Source organism: Pocillopora damicornis, chromosome 2 (genome assembly GCF_964200805.1).
Source record: "Pocillopora damicornis chromosome 2, jaPocDami1.2, whole genome shotgun sequence".
NCBI lineage: Eukaryota > Metazoa > Cnidaria > Anthozoa > Scleractinia > Pocilloporidae > Pocillopora > Pocillopora damicornis.
Window position 1 is genome coordinate 10,214,097 of NC_142671.1, and position 19,388 is coordinate 10,233,484.

The 19,388-nt window shown below is 37.1% G+C and overlaps 4 protein-coding genes across 5 annotated transcripts; 2 read left to right on the forward strand and 2 right to left on the reverse strand.

The window, feature by feature from the left end:
- Window positions 1-701: 701 nt before the first annotated feature.
- On the reverse strand, window positions 702-8,634 carry LOC113670884 (uncharacterized). Its single transcript, XM_027187090.2, has 5 exons — window positions 8,388-8,634; window positions 5,694-5,750; window positions 5,123-5,285; window positions 2,226-2,356; window positions 702-1,847 (listed from the first exon to the last, which is right to left on the reverse strand). The coding sequence occupies exons 1-5, from the start codon at window positions 8,538-8,540 to the stop codon at window positions 1,620-1,622; spliced, it is 732 nt and encodes a 243-aa protein (XP_027042891.2). The 5' UTR covers window positions 8,541-8,634; the 3' UTR covers window positions 702-1,619.
- A 612-nt stretch (window positions 8,635-9,246) lies between these two features.
- Window positions 9,247-13,508, forward strand: LOC149049839 (uncharacterized). The gene is made up of 8 exons (XM_089195423.1): window positions 9,247-10,358; window positions 11,004-11,238; window positions 11,387-11,495; window positions 11,857-11,960; window positions 12,174-12,289; window positions 12,451-12,524; window positions 12,999-13,273; window positions 13,372-13,508. Exons 1-8 carry the CDS (start codon window positions 9,465-9,467, stop codon window positions 13,506-13,508), a joined length of 1,944 nt encoding a protein of 647 aa, XP_089051549.1. The 5' UTR covers window positions 9,247-9,464.
- A 110-nt stretch (window positions 13,509-13,618) lies between these two features.
- LOC149049840 (sentrin-specific protease 7-like) lies at window positions 13,619-18,050 on the forward strand. 2 transcript variants are annotated; one of them, XM_089195425.1, is made up of 10 exons: window positions 13,619-13,672; window positions 14,668-14,747; window positions 14,945-15,064; window positions 15,370-15,486; window positions 15,737-15,826; window positions 15,951-16,028; window positions 16,245-16,346; window positions 16,430-16,517; window positions 16,943-17,017; window positions 17,106-18,050. In XM_089195425.1, the coding sequence occupies exons 1-10, from the start codon at window positions 13,634-13,636 to the stop codon at window positions 17,220-17,222; spliced, it is 906 nt and encodes a 301-aa protein (XP_089051551.1). In that variant the 5' UTR covers window positions 13,619-13,633; the 3' UTR covers window positions 17,223-18,050. The 2 variants fall into 2 exon arrangements, with proteins under 2 accessions (XP_089051551.1, XP_089051552.1); XM_089195426.1 differs by lacking the exons at window positions 13,619-13,672; window positions 15,370-15,486 and having other exon boundaries at window positions 14,712-14,747.
- On the reverse strand, window positions 18,043-18,987 carry LOC149049841 (uncharacterized). The gene is made up of 2 exons (XM_089195427.1): window positions 18,589-18,987; window positions 18,043-18,515 (listed from the first exon to the last, which is right to left on the reverse strand). The coding sequence occupies exons 1-2, from the start codon at window positions 18,842-18,844 to the stop codon at window positions 18,046-18,048; spliced, it is 726 nt and encodes a 241-aa protein (XP_089051553.1). The 5' UTR covers window positions 18,845-18,987; the 3' UTR covers window positions 18,043-18,045.
- Between the last annotated feature and the right edge of the window lie 401 nt (window positions 18,988-19,388).

A 19,388-nucleotide genomic window follows, 5' to 3' on the forward strand; every position in this document is an offset into this window, starting at 1 on the left:
TTAACTACTCCAAGTTTAGATTTTGATACCTAGACAACCAATCAGAATATCGAAAATGAATAAGACTGTGCAGCCAATTTGCTCGTGCTGCAGTATCCAATACCCGATAAATTCAACAAAAGAACCCTCGGTCGTTTCACGTCTTACCGTCCCCTGACACTTCCTAAAAGGAAAACTCGCTTAAATTATATTTGTATCGTAACCTGCAGTTATTAAGCTTTCTTCTGATATATCCTTTGCTAGGATTTTAGTGAAACTAGCGCGCGTACGAATTTTCTCCGAAGGTAGGAAGTAACCTTGAGATTGAAGTAGAGTCAGGCCTATCAGGCGAGGAAACGGAGAACCTCAAAGCTGATCAACGATCAGTTGTTTAATCTTAGATAAATTTAATGGAAATTACCCGTGTCATGCAACCGTAAGTTGACCAAGCAGCACGTGGGTAGTTAGCATGCGGGAATGGAGGCGAATTGGAAAATCCACGCAACACGCAGGCGATCATAGGTGTTCTACTATTCCTCTTGACCTCCTGACCTTCATTATTTATTTGTGTTTTTCCCTTCTCTTTTCAGTGCAAGATCACAATCTTACGTGGATAACAAACCTGCATGCTACTGAATTTGAGACCGGTGAAAAAATAAATCTGACGTTAACTTAAAGATCCTAATCTCTGGCATGAGAATCAGCAGAAAAAATGTCTGACATGAGACGACAAAATGATTTATTTAACATTTATTACCAGTGCATCAAGTATCGCAATAAGCTGACTTTGATATAATATACTAAAATACATGGCATATAGGCAAAATTTAAAACCTTACACGAGAAACCGAAACAAAAACTACCTTTGGACTATATAACTTAAATCTATAAAATGCTACACCGTACAGGCCTACTCTCAACGAGATTAAACATATTTAAATTATCAGAACATTAATAAAATGATTGCTGTTTCCCTCTCTTGATGGTAAAAAATGCTGGCAACAGTTTCAACTGCACTCATCTTGACTTGTAGAATTCTTATCTAACCTGCATCCAGTACAGTATAGCAACTTTCTTAACAAAGAGTACACTCTTCTGACCTGCATTCAGTACAATAGCAACTTTCTAGACAAAGATAACACTCTTCTGAAAAGCAACTCTTGATCCTGAAAAATTTTTTTACTCTTGTATACGTCATGGAAAAGGGTTTTAATCGGTCTCCCCTATATAACCTTTATAATATGACTAACATATAGTGAAATCTGTCTGACAGGCTAATGTCTAAAAGAATGCTAAGAACTTTTATTACTACAGGAAGTTGTTCAGCTCTTTTACCAAAAAGCAAACCCGTTGTACAGTCACAAAGCACATACATTAATAAACAAAGCCTTCTTTGCTAAATCATAAACAATGGAGAGGAAAATATCCATCTGCCATGTGGTACCTAACCTGTAACGAACTGGAATCATTCTTGATATGAAAAAAAAAAACTTTTGAATCAATTTTTCTTTTTGGAAAGATAAAAAAAGGCTCTAATTCTTTAGTTTATGACTACACACTGAGTTAGATGCCAACTATGCACTGAAACTTACAACAACTATAATCTAGAAAAAAGGAAATATCAAAACTGTGACAACAGTTTACACAACCAAGGGAGCCTTGTCATGAGTCTTTGCTGTTTGCTCTGTGAACATGGCCTGTCCAGCATAAGTACCCTGAGGGTAAGCACTCTGAGGGTAAGCCCCTTGGGGGTAAGCCCCTTGGGGGTAAGCCATTGGAGCCCCTCCGCTAACCTGCATGGATGAATGAGAGACCACCACACCAGTGGGGGCCATTGTTGGCTGAGCAATAACCATCATGGGGGGATCCTAAGAGAAGCAAAGATTTGCTCAGTCATTATGTTACTCACTGCTGTTTTCAAAATAACTGGCCAGCATAAATAACTTACAAACAGAATGCCTGTCATACAAGAACATGTTGTCAATAACTCAATGAGGTATTTAAAACATATCATTACTAGTAGCAATGGACTACAACATACAAAGATATGAGGTTCAATTGCTTGAGGTGAACTCAGATTCTTTCTTGTCCACCACTCCTCAAAAACTGAACATCTTTCTTCGTGGTTTCTTTTCAACAATATTTTCAACAAAATTTTCAACAAAATTATGCTATTATGATTTCTAATGTTCATGCATCATTTAGTGCTTTCAATCCTACAAATCTCTAAATGCCTCTCTACTTACAGGTGGGGCACAGCAAGTTGTAACACAGCCCAAAATTGATCCAGCCAGGGCCAAAGCAGTGGAGATGTAGCAGACAATCATGATCACAACAATCACAGCTCTGATGCTGCTCAGGTAGGAGCAGTCATCCACTGCAGTAAAGAGTGTCATTTTAGAGATATTACCTCTAACAGTGATCAGAGAGGTGGTTCATTGAGCTTTATAGAGATGAAGTAAAACTTAAATAATGTAAAAATTACCTTAATTGCTACTATTTTTATTATTGAACTACCCTCATCATTATTTGCATTGCCATTCTCCTGTAATTTTGCAGACGAGAGTTATAAAGGATTACATATATACAGTATTTTTGTCTCCCTTTTGCAGTCTGTGTTGGCTAGAAACTTAAAATTTTGACACCAAGTTACTGAAATGGGTTCTTCACCCCACTTATAAATTCACTTAACCCTTTAACTCCCAGATCAAATTTGTAATTCTCCTTACTGTCAACTATACAATTCTTATAATGTTAGTTTGGAGAACTTAGTATTGGATCAACGAATCTTCCCCTGATTGATTTTTTTCTTTATTCTCATAACTCATCTAGTTGATATCATATTGATATTGTATGGGGAACTTCTGTCCTGGTCACTTATGGGAGTTAAAAGGTTAACTTAAAAAGAATATTTACACAAAGCATTGTGCAACAATGTGTAGCCATGGGGAAGTTTTGCAGGACTCCAAAAAAATCCAAAGAGCATGAAAGAAAAGTGATACTAAAGTAGAGAAAGATGCAAATTGCAACTTTATATGCCTATAATTGTGCTACCAAGTGTCTTCCTCTCAATTGTAACAAACAAGTTGATTTTTCAGAATGTTGATCTTGTGACACTATGCAATAAACCTCTGCAGTTGATCCTGCTGAGAAGTTTTTGAAGAGAAGTGTTTGTAGTTTGAGCAAAAATTTTATAAAACAAAACACAAAATCCAGATACAATATTATAATAGGCCACTTCCGAGTTCTCACAGTGATCTGGTGCCAAAATTACAGCGTGAGGATGAGGCTAAGTGCAAAGTTGTTTTCATTGGTATAAAGAATAAAGTGCCCTGGTGATGAAAATGAGAGAAAATTTCCCGAAAGTCAGGGTAAGAGAGTGAAAAATTATTTGTGGGAGAGAGTCATTCAGCTAAGTGATGGACACAAAGGAAAGAAAACGGCAAAACTGTTTGATTTATGCAAGAAAGCTGCAACAATGAAGCAGATCCAAATAGCAGCTCTGCTAAAGACTGCATGAGGTAATAAGGAGAAATTACTAACAAGTGAGGGCAAATTTCTAGTACCTAAAATTTTGGATGCTTGGATGCACAACTTCTGTAACTTTCCAGAGTTTGTGTTTGGCATTTGCATGCCGCCTGACCAAGTCTAGCCTTGGTTTCTTCTTGGTCATCATTTACTCATTGTTTTTTTCCTGATTCGATCGTCGCAAGGGCCTACTGTAATTTGCAAAACAATCTGAACAAAATGAATCTGAAATCTTTTACTTGCAAAATGAACTCAAAATATGTAATAAGCAAAATGGAAGGCTGTGTTTGCGAAATGAAAATCTGTCATTTACCAAAGGGGGAGTCACGTGGTAAACTCCTCTGCCCAGGAGGATGAATTGTTCAGTTCATTACTAGCGTAGATTGACAATAAAACTTAGCATACGATATAAACTATAATTTACATTTGAACCCCAAGCTAAAATTCCTTCTGATTTCATTCCATATTTGAAGATTTTTGCTGTAAAAAAAGGGAATGGTCTGAGATAACTGCCATGGTTTCTTGATGAGCCCAGGGAATGTGTGACCCTTCCAGTTCAAGTAAAGTGTCATGTCACACATTTGAATAATTCATCATAAATGTTCCAGTGAATATTTTGCAAAGTAAACTACAACGATTTTCCTTTTTGCACTTTCTCTAATGGTTATTATTTCAAAGTTATGTATGTTATCTGCAATAGCAGTGAACTGACCGATTCATCCTTCCAGCTAGAGGCCATAAGTTTTCCACAGTTCTTGTTGCAAACTACAGATCTACAGATTTCCATCAGCAAATTGCAGAATTACAGGTTTTTGAGTTCATTTCATAATTTACAGCTTTCAATTTCTTTGTGTTTCATTTCACAAACTACAGTGAGCCCTCACTTCGAGTCAGCAAGAAGTAAACAACAGTTATATGATGACATCAAAACAACTAAGGCAAGGCTGAGCTCTGGAATGTTAGAAAAGTAATACCTCTGCACATTAAAAATTTTTGGTACCTGAAATTTGCTCTCACTTGCTTCTTATTTCTCCTCCTACATTTTTTTTGGGGGTCTCTGGCAGAAGAAGCAATTTTGATCTGCTTCATTGCTGCAGCTTTCTTGCATAAATCAAACAGTTCTGCTTTTTTTTCTTTGCTGTCATCACTTTACTGGATACCTCTCTCACAAAAAATTTTTCACTCTCCCACATTGAATTTTGAGAAATTTTTGCTCATTTCCTTAACCATGCCACTGTATTCCTTATACTTTGCACTTAGCCTTGACCTCACACTGTAATTTTGGTACCAGATCACTGAACTGTGAGAACTCAGAAGTAGCCTACTGCAATTTAGAGAATGATCAACAGTACAAAATTTTCTTGATCATCATTAAATATGGACAGATCACAATACAATTTGATTAATTACCACTTTGAGACACCAATAGTGCAAATTTCCACCAATATTATATTGATAGTGACATTAACAAAGCACCTCTGATTTTAGGACAGGATGCAGAATTTCAGAAAAGCTAGATTTTGTTTTGAATTACTGAAACATTCAAAGATATAGGAGAAATGAAAAATTACACCATTACAAAATAAATGTAATTAAATAGTAGAGTCTAACATACCTCCATAAATTTGGTCACCTGGACAAACACAAGAGTCTCCAACAGTGGTACAGTCAGAAAGATCAACTGCAACATCCCAGTAGGACAGAGCTAAAGTGACAACAAGCGATGCTGATGCAGAAATGACTGTGACAATAATGCTAAAGACCAAAAATGTAATCATCTGTAATAAATTACAAAATACAATTTAAATTAATAGCATTGTTTTGACTCTCAAAATAATCATTTATCAAAACATTTTCTCATATCTTTAAGGCCATAAACAAAGCTATCCCACAATTTGCAAAAAAATATTCTTGAATGTGGCTATCTGAGGGTACTAAATAGTCATCTGAGTCCAGAGAATTCTGTGTCTCAGATTTGCATAACTTTCCCAAATACCCCAACCCCTCATGTTTAGATCATTGTGACTATACAAACATGAAAAAGTCAATATGAAAAATGTAAGGAAACATAATTTTCTGAAATTTTCAGAGTCACCAGATGACAATAAAGTTTCATTCTTTTCTTTCAGAATAACCACCAAAAAAAGCTTCACAAAAACAAAATATTTGCAAAGAGTAACACTTACACAACAATGGTTCTTGGTAACACCTCCACAAATGCCAAAAATTCCACAGAGAAAGAACTAAAATATAAAAGTCACTTTTACTACAGCAAAAGTAAAAGAAGTTATGAGCATAACATTGTTCTTAAACATGCAGGTGTAGGGTTTTTTTAGTTACATTTTGAGTAATCATTGCTGTGTCTATGCACAATACTGGTGGTTCTCAACCAACAGTTGTGCTGTTTTGCTTGTGTTTCCTAATTGTAAAACAATGTCTAGAATTTCAAGAATTCCTGATTAAAAAATCGAAATTTAAGGGATGAGAATCAAATAGTACTTAGAAAAACCTGAGGGTGTTTAACCCTGTTTCTATGATCTGGACATCCTGTCATCCTTGACAATGAGTCTTGAAGTCTCCTTTACAAAACATTTCATTTTGGTCTCCAGTTCTTGCATTTCTTAGAAAGTTGTCACATATCTGGGGCCATTCAATATTCTCGAGAACAGAGGAAAAGTTGAATAGATGTTGAATGAAAGTTTAAACCAATTTTAAACTTGATTCAACACGCTTTCCACAAGCTTTCAACATTTTTACGTTTTCAACAATGTTGGACGACCTGTTCAAACGCACCAAACATTTCGTTCAATAAAGTGTTGAATGCATGTTGAAGCAAATGTTGAAACTATTTAAACGGACCCTAACGCGTGCCTATCCAAAAGTTAACATTTTGGAGAAACCGGAGAAGCAAACACAATGCATGGTAAATTTTTATATGAATCATCTTTTCCCAAACACAAGCTCCAGTGAAAGAAGGCCATTTAATAACTTACTTTCAACGAAGAAGACAATAGATGTTTATCGAGTTTTTACTCTAAAATCAAGACAAAAGACGTGTGTAAACAGGTGTGCGAGTCGGATTTCAAAGTGAATATGCAAATTTATCAGTGTGTAGAGAGACCTCATGTTTTGTGGAATTTAAAAATAAGAAGCAAGACGAAACTGACCGAGGAACGTTTCCGGAGGACGGTTTTACTCAAAACGGTTCTTGATTATCTGTTAGTAGCGAAAAAACGAGCGAATTTCTTACGCGTACGAAACCCACGAGGAAGAATTAATCTCCTTAGATCATTGTTTATTTGACTTCACGGCTGGTAAATTGCGCAGCTTTATGTTGAAAATTCTGAAAGTTCTACGTTTTGACACAAATCATCTATTAAACAATACTTTTTGGACAGCTCATTACTCACACATGATATTTACCGGGCCTTGGAATCTTCATAATGTCGCTAGGCCTCACTTGAAGTCTGAAAGTTCGGTTTTCACTTTACGACCCCAATTCGCATCGCTTCAGAGAATCGTGGTGTTGTCGGCTCGAAAGTTTGATTTGTCGCTCTTAAGACTTTGATATCCATTATCTTCCAAGAAGATTATTCTGTAACATTTTTACTTTTTCTTTCTGTTCCAGAAGGTCTAAAGTGATCGGAAAGAAACGGAAAATCCGACTTGAAAATATTGAAAGTCGGCCGTGAGGACGCCATTTTTTCCATTTTGTGAACGCATAAAATGACGCCTTTCTAGTACCCCATAGAGTCATCAAAATAACTGCGCAAAACACGGATTCTGATAAGTTTATAGATCCTCAATCAACAGAGAAAGTTTGGAGACAAAATTCTGCTTAGTGGGGGAGGTAGGGGGAAAGCGTCTCTCGCGCGAGTCCACCGCGCAGCACGGGCGCTTCAGGTGTCAATGGGAAAATTGAGTGTAACAAAGAACAACAAATCTTCCACTTTTTGCAGAGTTAGACTCATATTCCATTTTCATGTCCTCCTTCTAGGGGATTCAGGTGACATGCACTTGGCCAATGATCCTGATTTATTTCACGTCATTCATAAATAATTCAAAATAAAAGATAAGCAAAGTCTGAATTAATTTAAGTTGAAACGTATTCAAAGTGCATATGGTAATTTTGATCAAAATGGTTTTCTTCACATATAGATTTTGAATGTGCACAGCAACTCTGGTAGTATATAGTCTATGGATCATGTGATCACTGTGTGTATTGCACATTTATTCTGAACACGAAACGTTTCATGGAGACTATTTGCATGTTCAATCCGCAAGAAACGTCATCCTCTTCCCGACATTTTAAACACGCACAAAAAACAATTCTAGCTATTTAGAGATCAATTGAAAAAAGACTTGATATTTAACACTGGCGATGAGGATGAGATCCACATATTAGGGGACAACGGCGACATTAATCATCGAAATAAAAGGCGTAGCTCCACTTGATTACAAAGCCGGTATTATCGACGGCATTAGCACTACGGTGGAAAAATAGCTTCAGACGTTTCAACACTTTCTGGTTAGCCAAAGGGGTGCAAATGACTAAGTGCCTATTGCCTCGAAGACATGATAGCTCTAAGTTGCAATGTCCGTCATGGTCTCTCGACGCTCTAAAATGGCTTTCCATGGAAGCTTCTTGCGTGAGAAACTTTAACAACTCAGTTCCTAAGGGGCGCTCGGCAGATGCGTATCCTCAAATATCACCCGGAAAAAATGAAATCGCAGGTTAAACCGAAGGTTTCGAGGAAATAAATTAATTTACAGGTTTCACTGACATCTAAAACCCTTTCCAGAACAGAAATCAATTTCGAAAACCCTCTAACTACACCACAGATTTGCACGTAAACGAAACGAAATCTTTTCACACTCACCGGGAACCCACACCAATATGGCGTTGAGGATGTGTTGACGCCGTGGCCATAGCTCGAAAGAACGAAAGAGGGAATGATCAAAGCAACGGAAAACAACAACTGCAGAATACCAATAGAAATGGCAGCGACAGAATGGCCTCTCGTCATTCCCATTTTATACGCTGATTCTCGTTTTCTTCTTTCCTCGAGACCAGCTAATGCCAAAGACAAGCTTTGAAGACGACGTTGAAACCCCTGGCACTTGATTGACGTTTTTTCAAGAACACGTGATCACACGAACCGTGATAGATAATTCTTTAAATCATTTGAGCCCTCCATCACCTTCAATGTGAACAGAAGATGCGTGCTTTTGAGATAAAATTCTTTGGGCGACTCCATGGATGGAATGGTAAGATGGCAGAAATGAAAAACCACAATGCACGGACAAAAATTTCCGGGAGATCAGGAGTCTCCTTGATAGTAAATATCTTGTAAGTATATACGAATCTGAACTGTAGTAAAAATCGCGGTTGATTGCGATTCTATCATCTTTTCTGAGTCATGCTTCACTCAGGGGAATGAAGACTGAAAAAACGCTGGGAAGAGGGAAGAGAGGTAAGAGTAACCTGCGATGGACTAGAATCTCGTCTTGAGTATTCATACTCATAGTTGCATCATGCATCGTTTTCGAGAAGGTTAAAGTTGATGTACGTCGTAGTTTGGAGCCTTTCAAAGATTTGGATTGCCGCTTTGATCCTTCTTCAACAGCTCTGACCAAACGCTCTCAAACGCCCTCCAACAGTACATGTGTTTCTCGCACTTAAAGCGATAGTGTTTGAGACCGATTATAGCCTATAAGAGGCCTACTGTTGCCTTACATGAGGGGACGCAAATCGTCTGCACTGTAAGTACATATCAAGCTCCGTAGGTGATTTAATCCCATTAAATATGAGATATTTATGTCAGCGTTTGCATGGTTAGTATCGTTAGCGCCTCTTCCGGTTGGATCTGGACAATGTTTGGTATTTTTTCCCAGATTGCTTTTCAGTGCATGTAGTTTCCGATGTGCATGAAGATTTTCCAGATATTCCCCTCAAAATGGCGCCGAGGAAAGGTTTTTCGACCTTCTCTCGCGTGGTCAGTGAGGGATTAAGCGATCAGAGTTACTGGTACGTGCTCACAACTGAAATTTGTGGAATAACTCCCTTACAATATTTAAAGCGATCGCCGATCGTGAAAACTTTTCCTGAAGATTTCTGCAGAGTTGAAAGCGGCAAACTTTGGCTTCTTGATGGGCGCCCTTTCGTCAACAAGAAAAGTTCAAGTGCATTCGAAGTTGTTTGCTCGTCTTTTGGGCTTGTATCGGCTATTCTGAGGAAGAAAACAAGTTCTGAAGAACGAGGATCCGCCGCGATTTATAAGGTGAAAGAATTTCTGAATGGCTTGGATTTTAGTTCCCTTAAAGGAGACGACGACGACGTGAATTGCGAGCGACCACGTGCAGCTCGGCGCCTTTCAATGCCTCCTCAATTCAACACTCCTAAGACGAAAGAAACGCCTGTCCCGGTTCATTTGACTCCTCCAAGCAGTGGCAGTCTTAGTTCCCCAAATCTTAAGGAGATTTGTGAAAGAAATGATTTGGAGACCCCAGAAAAGACTTTCCTTATTAAAAAAAGGGGGAGCCGCGTTCTCCAAGATGTACAAGGCATCTGTGAAAGGAGCCGGGAGAATTTGTCAACGGTGCTTTCCAGCATGTGTGCCTTTGATGATCCTGAGGCGAAAGCTATCGTAAATGAGATTGTGGAGGATGTGGCCCTGAAGAAAGGAGTTAAAAGGACAGTGGAAGAGCTTGTTGGCGATGAAACGTTTTCTTTATACGTGGAAAGCCTCCGAGTTCCAGATTGGGTGTTACTATATTTCAAGACCAAGGCAAGGATATCTGGTAATACTTGGCAAGCCGTAATCAATATCACCAAACTTGGAAGGACAGGGGTAAGGTTTATTCTTAGCAATCAATGTTACAAGGCTAAATGTTTTGCCTGCTTTATGGCGACCGCTATCACAAATCAATAACCAGCCTAAAGGGAAGTTCCTAACAGTCACATTCGCTCTTTTCAAAAAGCCGTTTTTTTGACAAATTGTCATTATTTGCTTGAAGTTTAGTCGCTCATGAAAATTTCCGTTTTTAAGATACAGTAGGATCGGTGGTAAAAAGGCTTTAAAAGTTTTAGAATTTTGGCTTCTCTGCCTCTAAGATGTAGAAAGACCATTGACACCGTAAACTTCCCTGAAGAGTTTTTGAGACTGAGAAATTGTTGCCAGCTTAGCACAACTTTAGGATGGCGTCAATTATTAATTTCAAGGGTGGAGAGGCAGCATTGCATAGTGTTGATCTCTCAGAAGGGCTCCTTCTTTTGTAAAGGACATGTCCGCACTCAGATTTATCCCAACTTGGAAGCAGTGCTATAGTAACAAATTAAATGCTTGAAAGTGATTCAAGAAGTGAAAGTCTTATTATTATTTATTATTACAATGATAATGGCTGATTTTTTAACCCTCAGTTATCAATGTGTTTTACATGTTAATTTTGTTGTTTTTAATTTTTGTTTTGCTTTCTTTCTTTGGTATCCATTTTAGAAATCCTCTGACACACCAATATTGTTAAATCTTAATCAAATAAAGGCTGCCAAAAAAGTGATCTTTGGAGTTTGTAAAGAATACATGGATGTGAAAAAGGTGCCAACTCCTTTACAAGGTTATCAGGTGGATTTGTATCCTGTTTTGGAGCTGATTGTTTGTGAGCAAAGGCTGCATAAGATGTGCTCACCAACTCTCAAACTTCTGATCAAGATAGATGGAAGACCCTTTTGTGGTAAATACAGACTGTCAGGTTTAAGTATGCTGTTATAAATTATAGAACAATACCTTATCTCAGAGTAAATGTGTAGCTGTGTATAATTTTGGTCCCATGAATGTGAATGAAATAATAACTGTTTCTATTATTATTTTTTTATGATCAGGTAGAAATCAGGTGTTGGTAGGTTTGGTTGCCCGTCTTAATCCTGTATACAGCATACAGAGTGCAAAGTCTGTTTACCCACTGGCCATTGCCAATTGTAAAGAAAACAGGTTCATCATCAATTTCTATTCTATGTTACCAAAATACTTTTTCTCCTTTGCTTGGCATGGTTATGAACTGTTTACCACCCACAGTATAGACACTTTTCCATTTAAGCTCTCCGTACTGAAAGCCTGTAGTTTTGTAGACTATATATGACAGTTTTCATTGTTGTAATGTTGGCTTTCCAGTGGCTCCAAGATCTGACAAATGTAACACCCACACACACAACCAAAAAATACCCACACATAATTAGACAGAAAGAAAAAAAAAACTACAAACCCTTTTGCAATATAAGAACCTTACTCCAACACAAGCTCAATAAATAATAAGTTTCATTGATTGTCTTTATGCCTAATGTTATTTTGATAGGGAAAGCCTGAAGGTACTTCTAAAGGATGTGAATGAGCAAAAGAGAATTATCAAGAACCAAGGAATTTTTGTTGATGGCATCAAGTTCAATGTAGAATTTGATGGTAAGATGTTTCTGCCAGTTTATCGCATAAAGGTTGTTTGCAAGAACAACCCTGATCTTTTAAGGGAGGGGGGATGCTGACTTTCTTTTTTTTAAACTTGAGGGTTTTTTTTCCATTATCAGTGAAGCTGACCAATATTTTAAACAATAAGTTATTTTTCTACATGTATGTCATCATAATTCTTTATTATTGTTGTTTTTTGTCATATCTTAGTTTCATTGGACTACAAAACACTGATCCTTCTTTTGGTAAAGAAAGGGGATCTTGATTTTCAACTTGGTGGTCGAGGGGTAGATGTGGAATTTTGCTTTATATGCAATGCAATCAGGGTTAGTATTTGTATTGGTGTACATGTGGATGTATAAGCATTTTTTTAGTTGTTGAAGTTCATCAGTTGCAATACACAAGCTGCAGTCTTCACTAACAATGCAACCACAAAATTTTGTAAGATAATATTAATTTAATTTGAGATAATTCCAATCCCCATTAGGGTTGCAAATGTCATGATGTAGCCCCAGATGAAACCTGCCTGGAATGCCTACGAAGCAAGTGTAACATAGGCAGGTATATTTTTAGTTTAGCCTTTCATGATCATTACTTAATGAACAGGCTTACTTAGGAAGTGCTTGTGGCCTTTTGGGTATCAGAGTTGATGCATTGGTGAGAGCAGCCACCTTCCACCAATCTGGATCTGTTCCTAGACAAAGCACAGTATGATTTGTTGGCTCTCTAATCTCCTCTGAGAGGTTTTTTATCCAGGCACTCTAGTTTTCCCCTTTAATGGAAAACCAACATTTGACTTCATTGATTTTGGGTTGTCTCTTTTTGTTTAATTATTAGTCAAGAGCACTTGTGCTTGGCTAAATACCCTTGAGACTTAAATAAAGTCATCATTGTCATTTTTATTTAACATTGTTTCTTGAGTTTTAAGTTTCATTGAGTTATTCCCATTTATTTATTGCCATGGTCTTCATGAGGCTATGATTTTTTATTTATAAATACATTGTAAATGCATCATTGTTATTCATGTATTTGCAGATCAACTGGAATTCGGGATGATCTCCTTTTTCTCCTTGATGAAGAGCTTACTAGCATTCAGTTGTGTGCTCTCCATATGGAGATGCGCAATACAGAGCAGTTGCTTGCGTCCATTGGTCTGATTGCCTACAAGATTGGTTCACTTCCAGAAGCCAATCAAGCCCTGAAGTGCTTTGGCCCAGAGTCTTTTCATGGTGATAGAATTTCTGTTAAGAAGAAGAGTGGTCAGGAGTCTGCCATTTCAAAACAGAATATTCACGTGAGCTCTATGTCAGGTGCGTGAGTGGTTGAATTACTGGCTTTGTGTGTATTTTAAAATTGATTTGCTTTGTGGGTATCTATTATTTTTCTCATTGTGATAAACACATTTCAGGTCCAACAGAATTTGAAATTCTTCAAAACCTTGAGGAGATTGTGGGACTCTCCCTTCCACTGGACAAGTTAAAGCTCTCCTACATGGATGTAAACACTGCCAAGAATTTCATTCTTAACCGTGTTACATTTTGTTAGTCCCATATTGATGTAAGTCTTTGTTAGCAGATGTGGCATTGGCAAGTACCTTCACTTGTGGTTCAACAGTTCAAGTTTATTGTTCGTTAAGTCTAGAGGTGTGGTTTATGTTGTGCAGCGCCCAGATGTTTCATCGGAGAGCGCTATCAAAATGGGCACCATTTGTAAGTACTTGCTTCATTTTCAATTTCACACTATGCAGTAGTTACCTTTCCTAGGAGATCCATGAACTTAGAGTTTCTTTCTTGCCAAAGGTCTTTCAAAGATCTTATTTAGTAGGCTGTACTTTAAGGTGGCACACCCAAAAGTGCAGTATAACCCAGCATTTTTGTATTTTTACACTCTTTCAATGATCTTATTCAGTAGGCTGTACTTAAAGGTGGCACACCCAAAAGTGCAGTATAACCCAGAATTTTTGTATTTTTACACTCTTTCAATGATCTTATTCAGTAGGCTGTACTTTAAGGTGGCACACCCAAAAGTGCAGTATAACCCAGCATTTTTGTATTTTTACACTCTTTCAATGATCTTATTTAGTAGGCTGTACTTTAAGGTGGCACACCCAAAAGTGCAGTATAACCCAGCATTTTTGTATTTTTACACTCTTTCAATGATCTTATTTAGTTAGCTGTACTTTAAGGTGGCACACCCAAAAGTGCAGTTTAACCCAGCATTTTTGTATTTTTACACTCTTTCAATGATCTTATTCAGTAGGCTGTACTTTAAGGTGGCACACCCAAAAGTGCAGTATAGCCCAGCATTTTTGTATTTTTACACTCCTTCAATGATCTTATTCAGTAGGCTGTACTTTAAGGTGGCACACCCAAAAGTGCAGTATAACCCAGCATTTTTGTATTTTCACACTCCTTCAATGATCTTATTTAATAGGCTGTACTTTAAGGTGGCACACCCAAAAGTGCAGTATAACCCAGCATTTTTGTATTTTCACACTCTTTCAATGATCCTATTTAGTAGGCTGTACTTTAAGGTGGTACACCCAAAAGTGCAGTATAACCCAGCATTTTTGTATTTTTACACTCTTTCAATGATCTTATTTAGTAGGCTGGACTTTAAGGTGGCACACCCAAAAGTGCAGTATAACCTAGAGATTCTTCTTTTAGTTGCTTGTGTTTATATAAGAATTATTGTGCTGTAACAGGTTGGTTTGACACCCTTATATCCTGTGTACAATTTCGTATGGATGTTGGCACATCCCAATACTTCGACTGATCAAGACAGGTATCTTTTTAAAAATGGTCTGTTTCGAAATCAAGTTACACCAACAATGGTCAATACGCTGTTGTTTTCATGGTCTAATGTACTTTTATCATGGGGTATTAACTTCCTTATTTTCAGTTTTAAAGTTTTCTTGCTTTTGTTTGAGATTATGCTATTTATAAATATTATTTAATTTTCATTTGTTTTCATGATTCCAGGGTAATAGCTGTGTTTCCACCACCACCAGCAGTAGCAAAAATCCAGGTCTTACAGATGGACCTTGCCACATTGAAGAATGGGATGGAAGTCAATGATTCCATTGTTGACTTTTTTCTTATGTAAGTAATATATCAATGTAAGAATATCACTGTACTTGATTTAGTGAGAACCTGCAAATGTAGCTGTTTTTTTTTCTTTTTAATGTGTCCTCAGGTAAATGTAAAACATCACAAATAATTAATTATTATTCTTTTCCTTCAATTTTTTGGCTAAAATTTTGCCCTATGTTAAAGGGGTTGCTGATGCAAAGAGCTCATACTTCATCCTCTTTAAAATCCACCATTTGAGATTGTTGTGCTAATCAATTGATTAATGGCAGTGAAAAATTGCTTTCCAAATTTAATCATCTTTCTGCTTTTAATAGGTACATATCCCAATCATTGGACCAGGATTTGCATGACAGCATTCATGTGTTTAGCTCCTTTTTTTACACTAAGCTGTCAACAAGAGTTCAGATTGGAGAAATCTTTGTCTTGCCTAGGTAATTAATTGTTTTCTTTGCACTTAGATTTAAACACTTAAAGCAGTGTCATCTCTTGTCCTGCAAAAAATAGCTCTTGTAGTAATTGTTGGTAAGCTGAACCATCCTAATGATATACATGTACCCAATATGGTTGGTTTTCTTTGAAGTACATTAATAAAGACAATATTATTTTTTATAATTATTATACATGTTTCTCGTACGTGCTGATGGTCTTTAATAATTATTTGCCTCTCTATGCATCTGTCAGTCCTGATGAAAGATATGTCGAAGCATCTAAGTTTACAAGGAGAGTGGACATTTTCAAAAAGAAGTTTATTTTCATTCCAGTATGTAGAAGGTATTTAAAAGTTCATGATAATTATTATTGTTGCTTATTTTATATCTATCTCTCTCTATGCTATTTTTCTCTGCAAACACCATTGTCATAATATAAACAGTGTCACTGTTTGTTTTATTTTTAGTGGGCATTGGTTCCTATCTGTGATATATAATCTACCAACACTCACAAGCAGAAGAAGAAAGGATGATGGCTGTGCTGTGTAAGCTTTAGCAGAAACATTGTCTTTAAGCCTTTCTAAAAATAGAAAAAAGTATGCTCAAGTCATCTAATGATGTTTGATCTAAAATGCATTGAGGGCTTCGTGTTGTAGCAATAACTTTGTTGAATGGTGAAGTTGAGGATTTTGACTAATTCTTGTTGGGAAAAGACACCAACTGAAGAGAAAATTAATATTGCAGTGGAATCTTCTTTTTAGAGTTCCAATTCTGATGATTGACTCCATTGTTTATGGCTCAGATAGAAAGAACTTCACTTGTTCTCCCTCCTCACGAGAACAAGAAGCAAACATTATCAGAAGGTATGCACTATACTATTTTCATTTTTTTTTAAACACCAGACACCTCCTGCAGTACAGCAACTGTATCATTTGTTTGTTTTTAGTTTTATAGAATGTGAGTGGACGGCTAAAATGAATGAATGTCCAAGTCCACACTTTACTTCCAAGACTATGCCTGTCCTCTATCCCAAGGTATTAAAATCTCTAGTCTTCTTCTTAAGGGTTGTCATTTCAAGTTGCATTTTTCAGGGCAAAATTAATGCTAAAGTATCTAAATGTAGATAGGAAACACTATCTTGTACTGAGGCTGACTGAAGTACTGAAAAAATTGGATAGTATTACGATGGTGGTGAATGTTTGGTTATACAGCTTGTCTTTTTGTCATTTACTGTGAATTAGCAGAATAAAATCCAACTATAGATATCTGGTGCATTAAATATAAACTTATTGGTAATTCTATAAAGAATAATTCATGTCTACTCAAATCAGTTAAAGCAACCCAATAACCATTGTCAGACTGTAACTCCAGAGGTGAGAAACATTTAGAGACCACTGTAGTTATGATAGTAATATTTAAAAAGACAAATGGATAAATAACGGCATTCTTGAACCCTTAGGTACCTCAGCAAGAAAACGGGTATGATTGCGGAGTATTTGTTATGCTGTTCTTCGAAGAATTCTCAAGGCGAAAGGTTAGGATAAGGTTATAAACATTTTAAAACATAATTTCCATCTCAGCTGAGCAAGACAATGATTCTCTGTTTGTTTTCTCTCTTTTAGTTTCCAGTAGGCGAGCTTCTTTCAGACAAAATTCTCCAGTGGTATAACCAAGCTTCAGCATTTCATTTGAGAGAGAGAGTCACAGACATCCTTTTGGCTATGGGAGCTAGAATTTGAGACTTTACAACTACTGTTATCGTCATCTTATGTTCAGTTGCCATGACGCATGTAAATAATGATTAGTTGAAATCTATTATTTTCCATTCATAAAAAAACGGTGGTGAACGCATTGAACAAAAGGCTTTATTTGTCGTAAGGTTCCCATGTGAACAATGAGTTGGTAACGGTAAGGGTGATAACCCCTTCGTAACATATCCCTGGCCCAAGTCTGACAAAACGTTTTCTGCTGCTATGGTTTTTGTCTCAATATTACACCCAAAAGTTGCGCTTAACAACGAGGCTTGACTTTCAAATTATAATTCTCATTCTACGTAACCTGATTATCGACATATCGTGGGTTTTGTTTTGAAAGCAGATGCTGTTGGGGCATGATAGTCTGCGCAGGTATCGGAATAAACGTGCGCTAAAGTTTTTCCATTGAAGCCGCGAGAAAAATGTTTAGGGTTCGCCGATCGTATGAATTCCACGTGCGTATTACATCCGGCCAGCTACATAAGCTAAATGCTTGATTGTATGTATGTCCCTCCGTCATTGTTTTAATGCCATTTGAGTTGAGATTCCAAAAAGAAATAAAGAAAAAGAAAAAAAAATGAAATCATTCTTTGTGTTTCTTTTTACTGAATAGTTGGGGTCGATTTACACGAAAGATCACAAAAGTGAAACCACTTTTATTAAGTCCTATCTTATTCATCCGGAAATACTCAACATAATTAATTATAAGTAGTTTCTTGTGGACCTAATTGTAAATGATGTATTTATAGTTCTTTAAAGTGTAAAAGTTTAAGCGTTAACAGGAACAAAAAATGAAATTGTTGAACTTCTAAATTGAAGTTTTTTTGACATAGAAACGCAGAGTCAGTTTCCCATAAAGCGATCTCGAGTATAAGCTTGGCCACCAAATTAACTCAACTTCTCGAGTGGAACGGCCCTCCCCCGTGCTAATTTCCATTGACGATCGACTCGTTGGTCGTGGTACTGGTTTTTTTGCCCTTGCTTTGGCAAATTCAAGAGCCGCCTCAGCTTCCATATTTGAAATATCAGGAACTTCGTCCTGGTTACTGAACAATGCATGGGACTTAAACAGCAAAGAGTCCTGCTCTTCTAGAATCCTTTTGAACGTTTGCTCCTCAAATATTTTGTACGACAATCGTCTTGCCGTTCTTTTAAAAATAGGCTGGCGGCGGTGTGAAACATCGCGAACACTATCAAGCCTCGGACTTTCCAACCGATGCAAAATGTGACGAAAATACCGCTCGGGTACTTGAAAACAGTCGATATGACACCACTTTCCTATCAAGAAATGAACCGAACCGTGTTAACAACAGCTTCCAAAACAGAGAAATATTTAAACCATAGTATTCACCTGGATGATCAGGTACCAATGACATGTTTATTCTCTCCACCAAAGCGGATAGCCATTTCAGATATTCTTGAAGTTCTGCGTCGTTTCCAAGCACAGTTGCTTTTGGCTCATCGCAGCGATTGCCAAATTCATCCACAAATATGTTTGTTGTCTCAAAAAGGCTGTCTTCATGATGCTTCAGTTCGTAGTGTTTTCTTAGAGAAACACCTGTTTTGAATTTTTTCCCACAAAAGCGACAGAAAACTGCAAACGGCATGACTAACTCTCGTGAGTTTGAGTCGAAATTGTGCACTTGGCCAATAACGGAAACTGAAGAAAATGTCTCAAAGTCTCACTTTCATGTTATAATTGAAACAAAGAAAATTAAGAACGTCCTGAAACTGTTAGATATGGGCCGGAAGTATCGCTTGATTAATGTTTGTGAGTTACAAAAGAATGCAAACTGCTACAGACTTAAAATATTGCACTTTGTAAAAAAAGAGAGAGATTAAAAAGAGAGAGATTCGAGAAGAGGCTTTTTTTTTCAAAACTTCAATGCATCAGTTGAGGCTATGCAATTCTTTTTGAAAAGACAAAAGAAACTCTTTGGATACAAATGTGTGATAATTACGCGTGTCAGTCACGGATTAGAGCCTTAAGCGAACTGAAGGATTTTTCTTTGGAGCGACCAAGTAATTTTGCGTGATGTCGAGAACTTCAAATTGCAAACGGCAGTTACTTACTGTCTTGAGTTTTAGTCGAAATTGCGCACTTGGCCAATGACTGAAACTGAAGAATAAGTCTCACTTTAATGTTATAAT

Excerpts from the sequence above, each read along its gene's own strand:
- LOC149049840 (XM_089195425.1), top strand. The coding sequence starts at position 13,634 with ATGTTTCATCGGAGAGCGCTATCAAAATGGGCACCATTT. Across the intron at positions 14,748-14,944 it reads ACTTCGACTGATCAAGACAG|GGTAATAGCTGTGTTTCCAC; the intron begins GTATCTTTTTAA and ends TCATGATTCCAG. Across the intron at positions 17,018-17,105 it reads AAGAATTCTCAAGGCGAAAG|TTTCCAGTAGGCGAGCTTCT; the intron begins GTTAGGATAAGG and ends TCTCTCTTTTAG.
- LOC149049841 (XM_089195427.1), bottom strand. The coding sequence starts at position 18,844 with ATGCCGTTTGCAGTTTTCTGTCGCTTTTGTGGGAAAAAATTCAAAACA. Across the intron at positions 18,516-18,588 it reads ATTGGTACCTGATCATCCAG|GAAAGTGGTGTCATATCGAC; the intron begins GTGAATACTATG and ends ATTTCTTGATAG.
- LOC113670884 (XM_027187090.2), bottom strand. The coding sequence starts at position 8,540 with ATGGGAATGACGAGAGGCCATTCTGTCGCTGCCATTTCTATTGGTATT. Across the intron at positions 5,286-5,693 it reads TTACCAAGAACCATTGTTGT|ATGATTACATTTTTGGTCTT; the intron begins GTAAGTGTTACT and ends AATTTATTACAG. Across the intron at positions 2,357-5,122 it reads AGGTGACCAAATTTATGGAG|TGGATGACTGCTCCTACCTG; the intron begins GTATGTTAGACT and ends TCTTTACTGCAG.
- LOC149049839 (XM_089195423.1), top strand. The coding sequence starts at position 9,465 with ATGGCGCCGAGGAAAGGTTTTTCGACCTTCTCTCGCGTGGTCAGTGAG. Across the intron at positions 10,359-11,003 it reads CCAAACTTGGAAGGACAGGG|AAATCCTCTGACACACCAAT; the intron begins GTAAGGTTTATT and ends TATCCATTTTAG. Across the intron at positions 11,496-11,856 it reads GCCAATTGTAAAGAAAACAG|GGAAAGCCTGAAGGTACTTC; the intron begins GTTCATCATCAA and ends TTATTTTGATAG.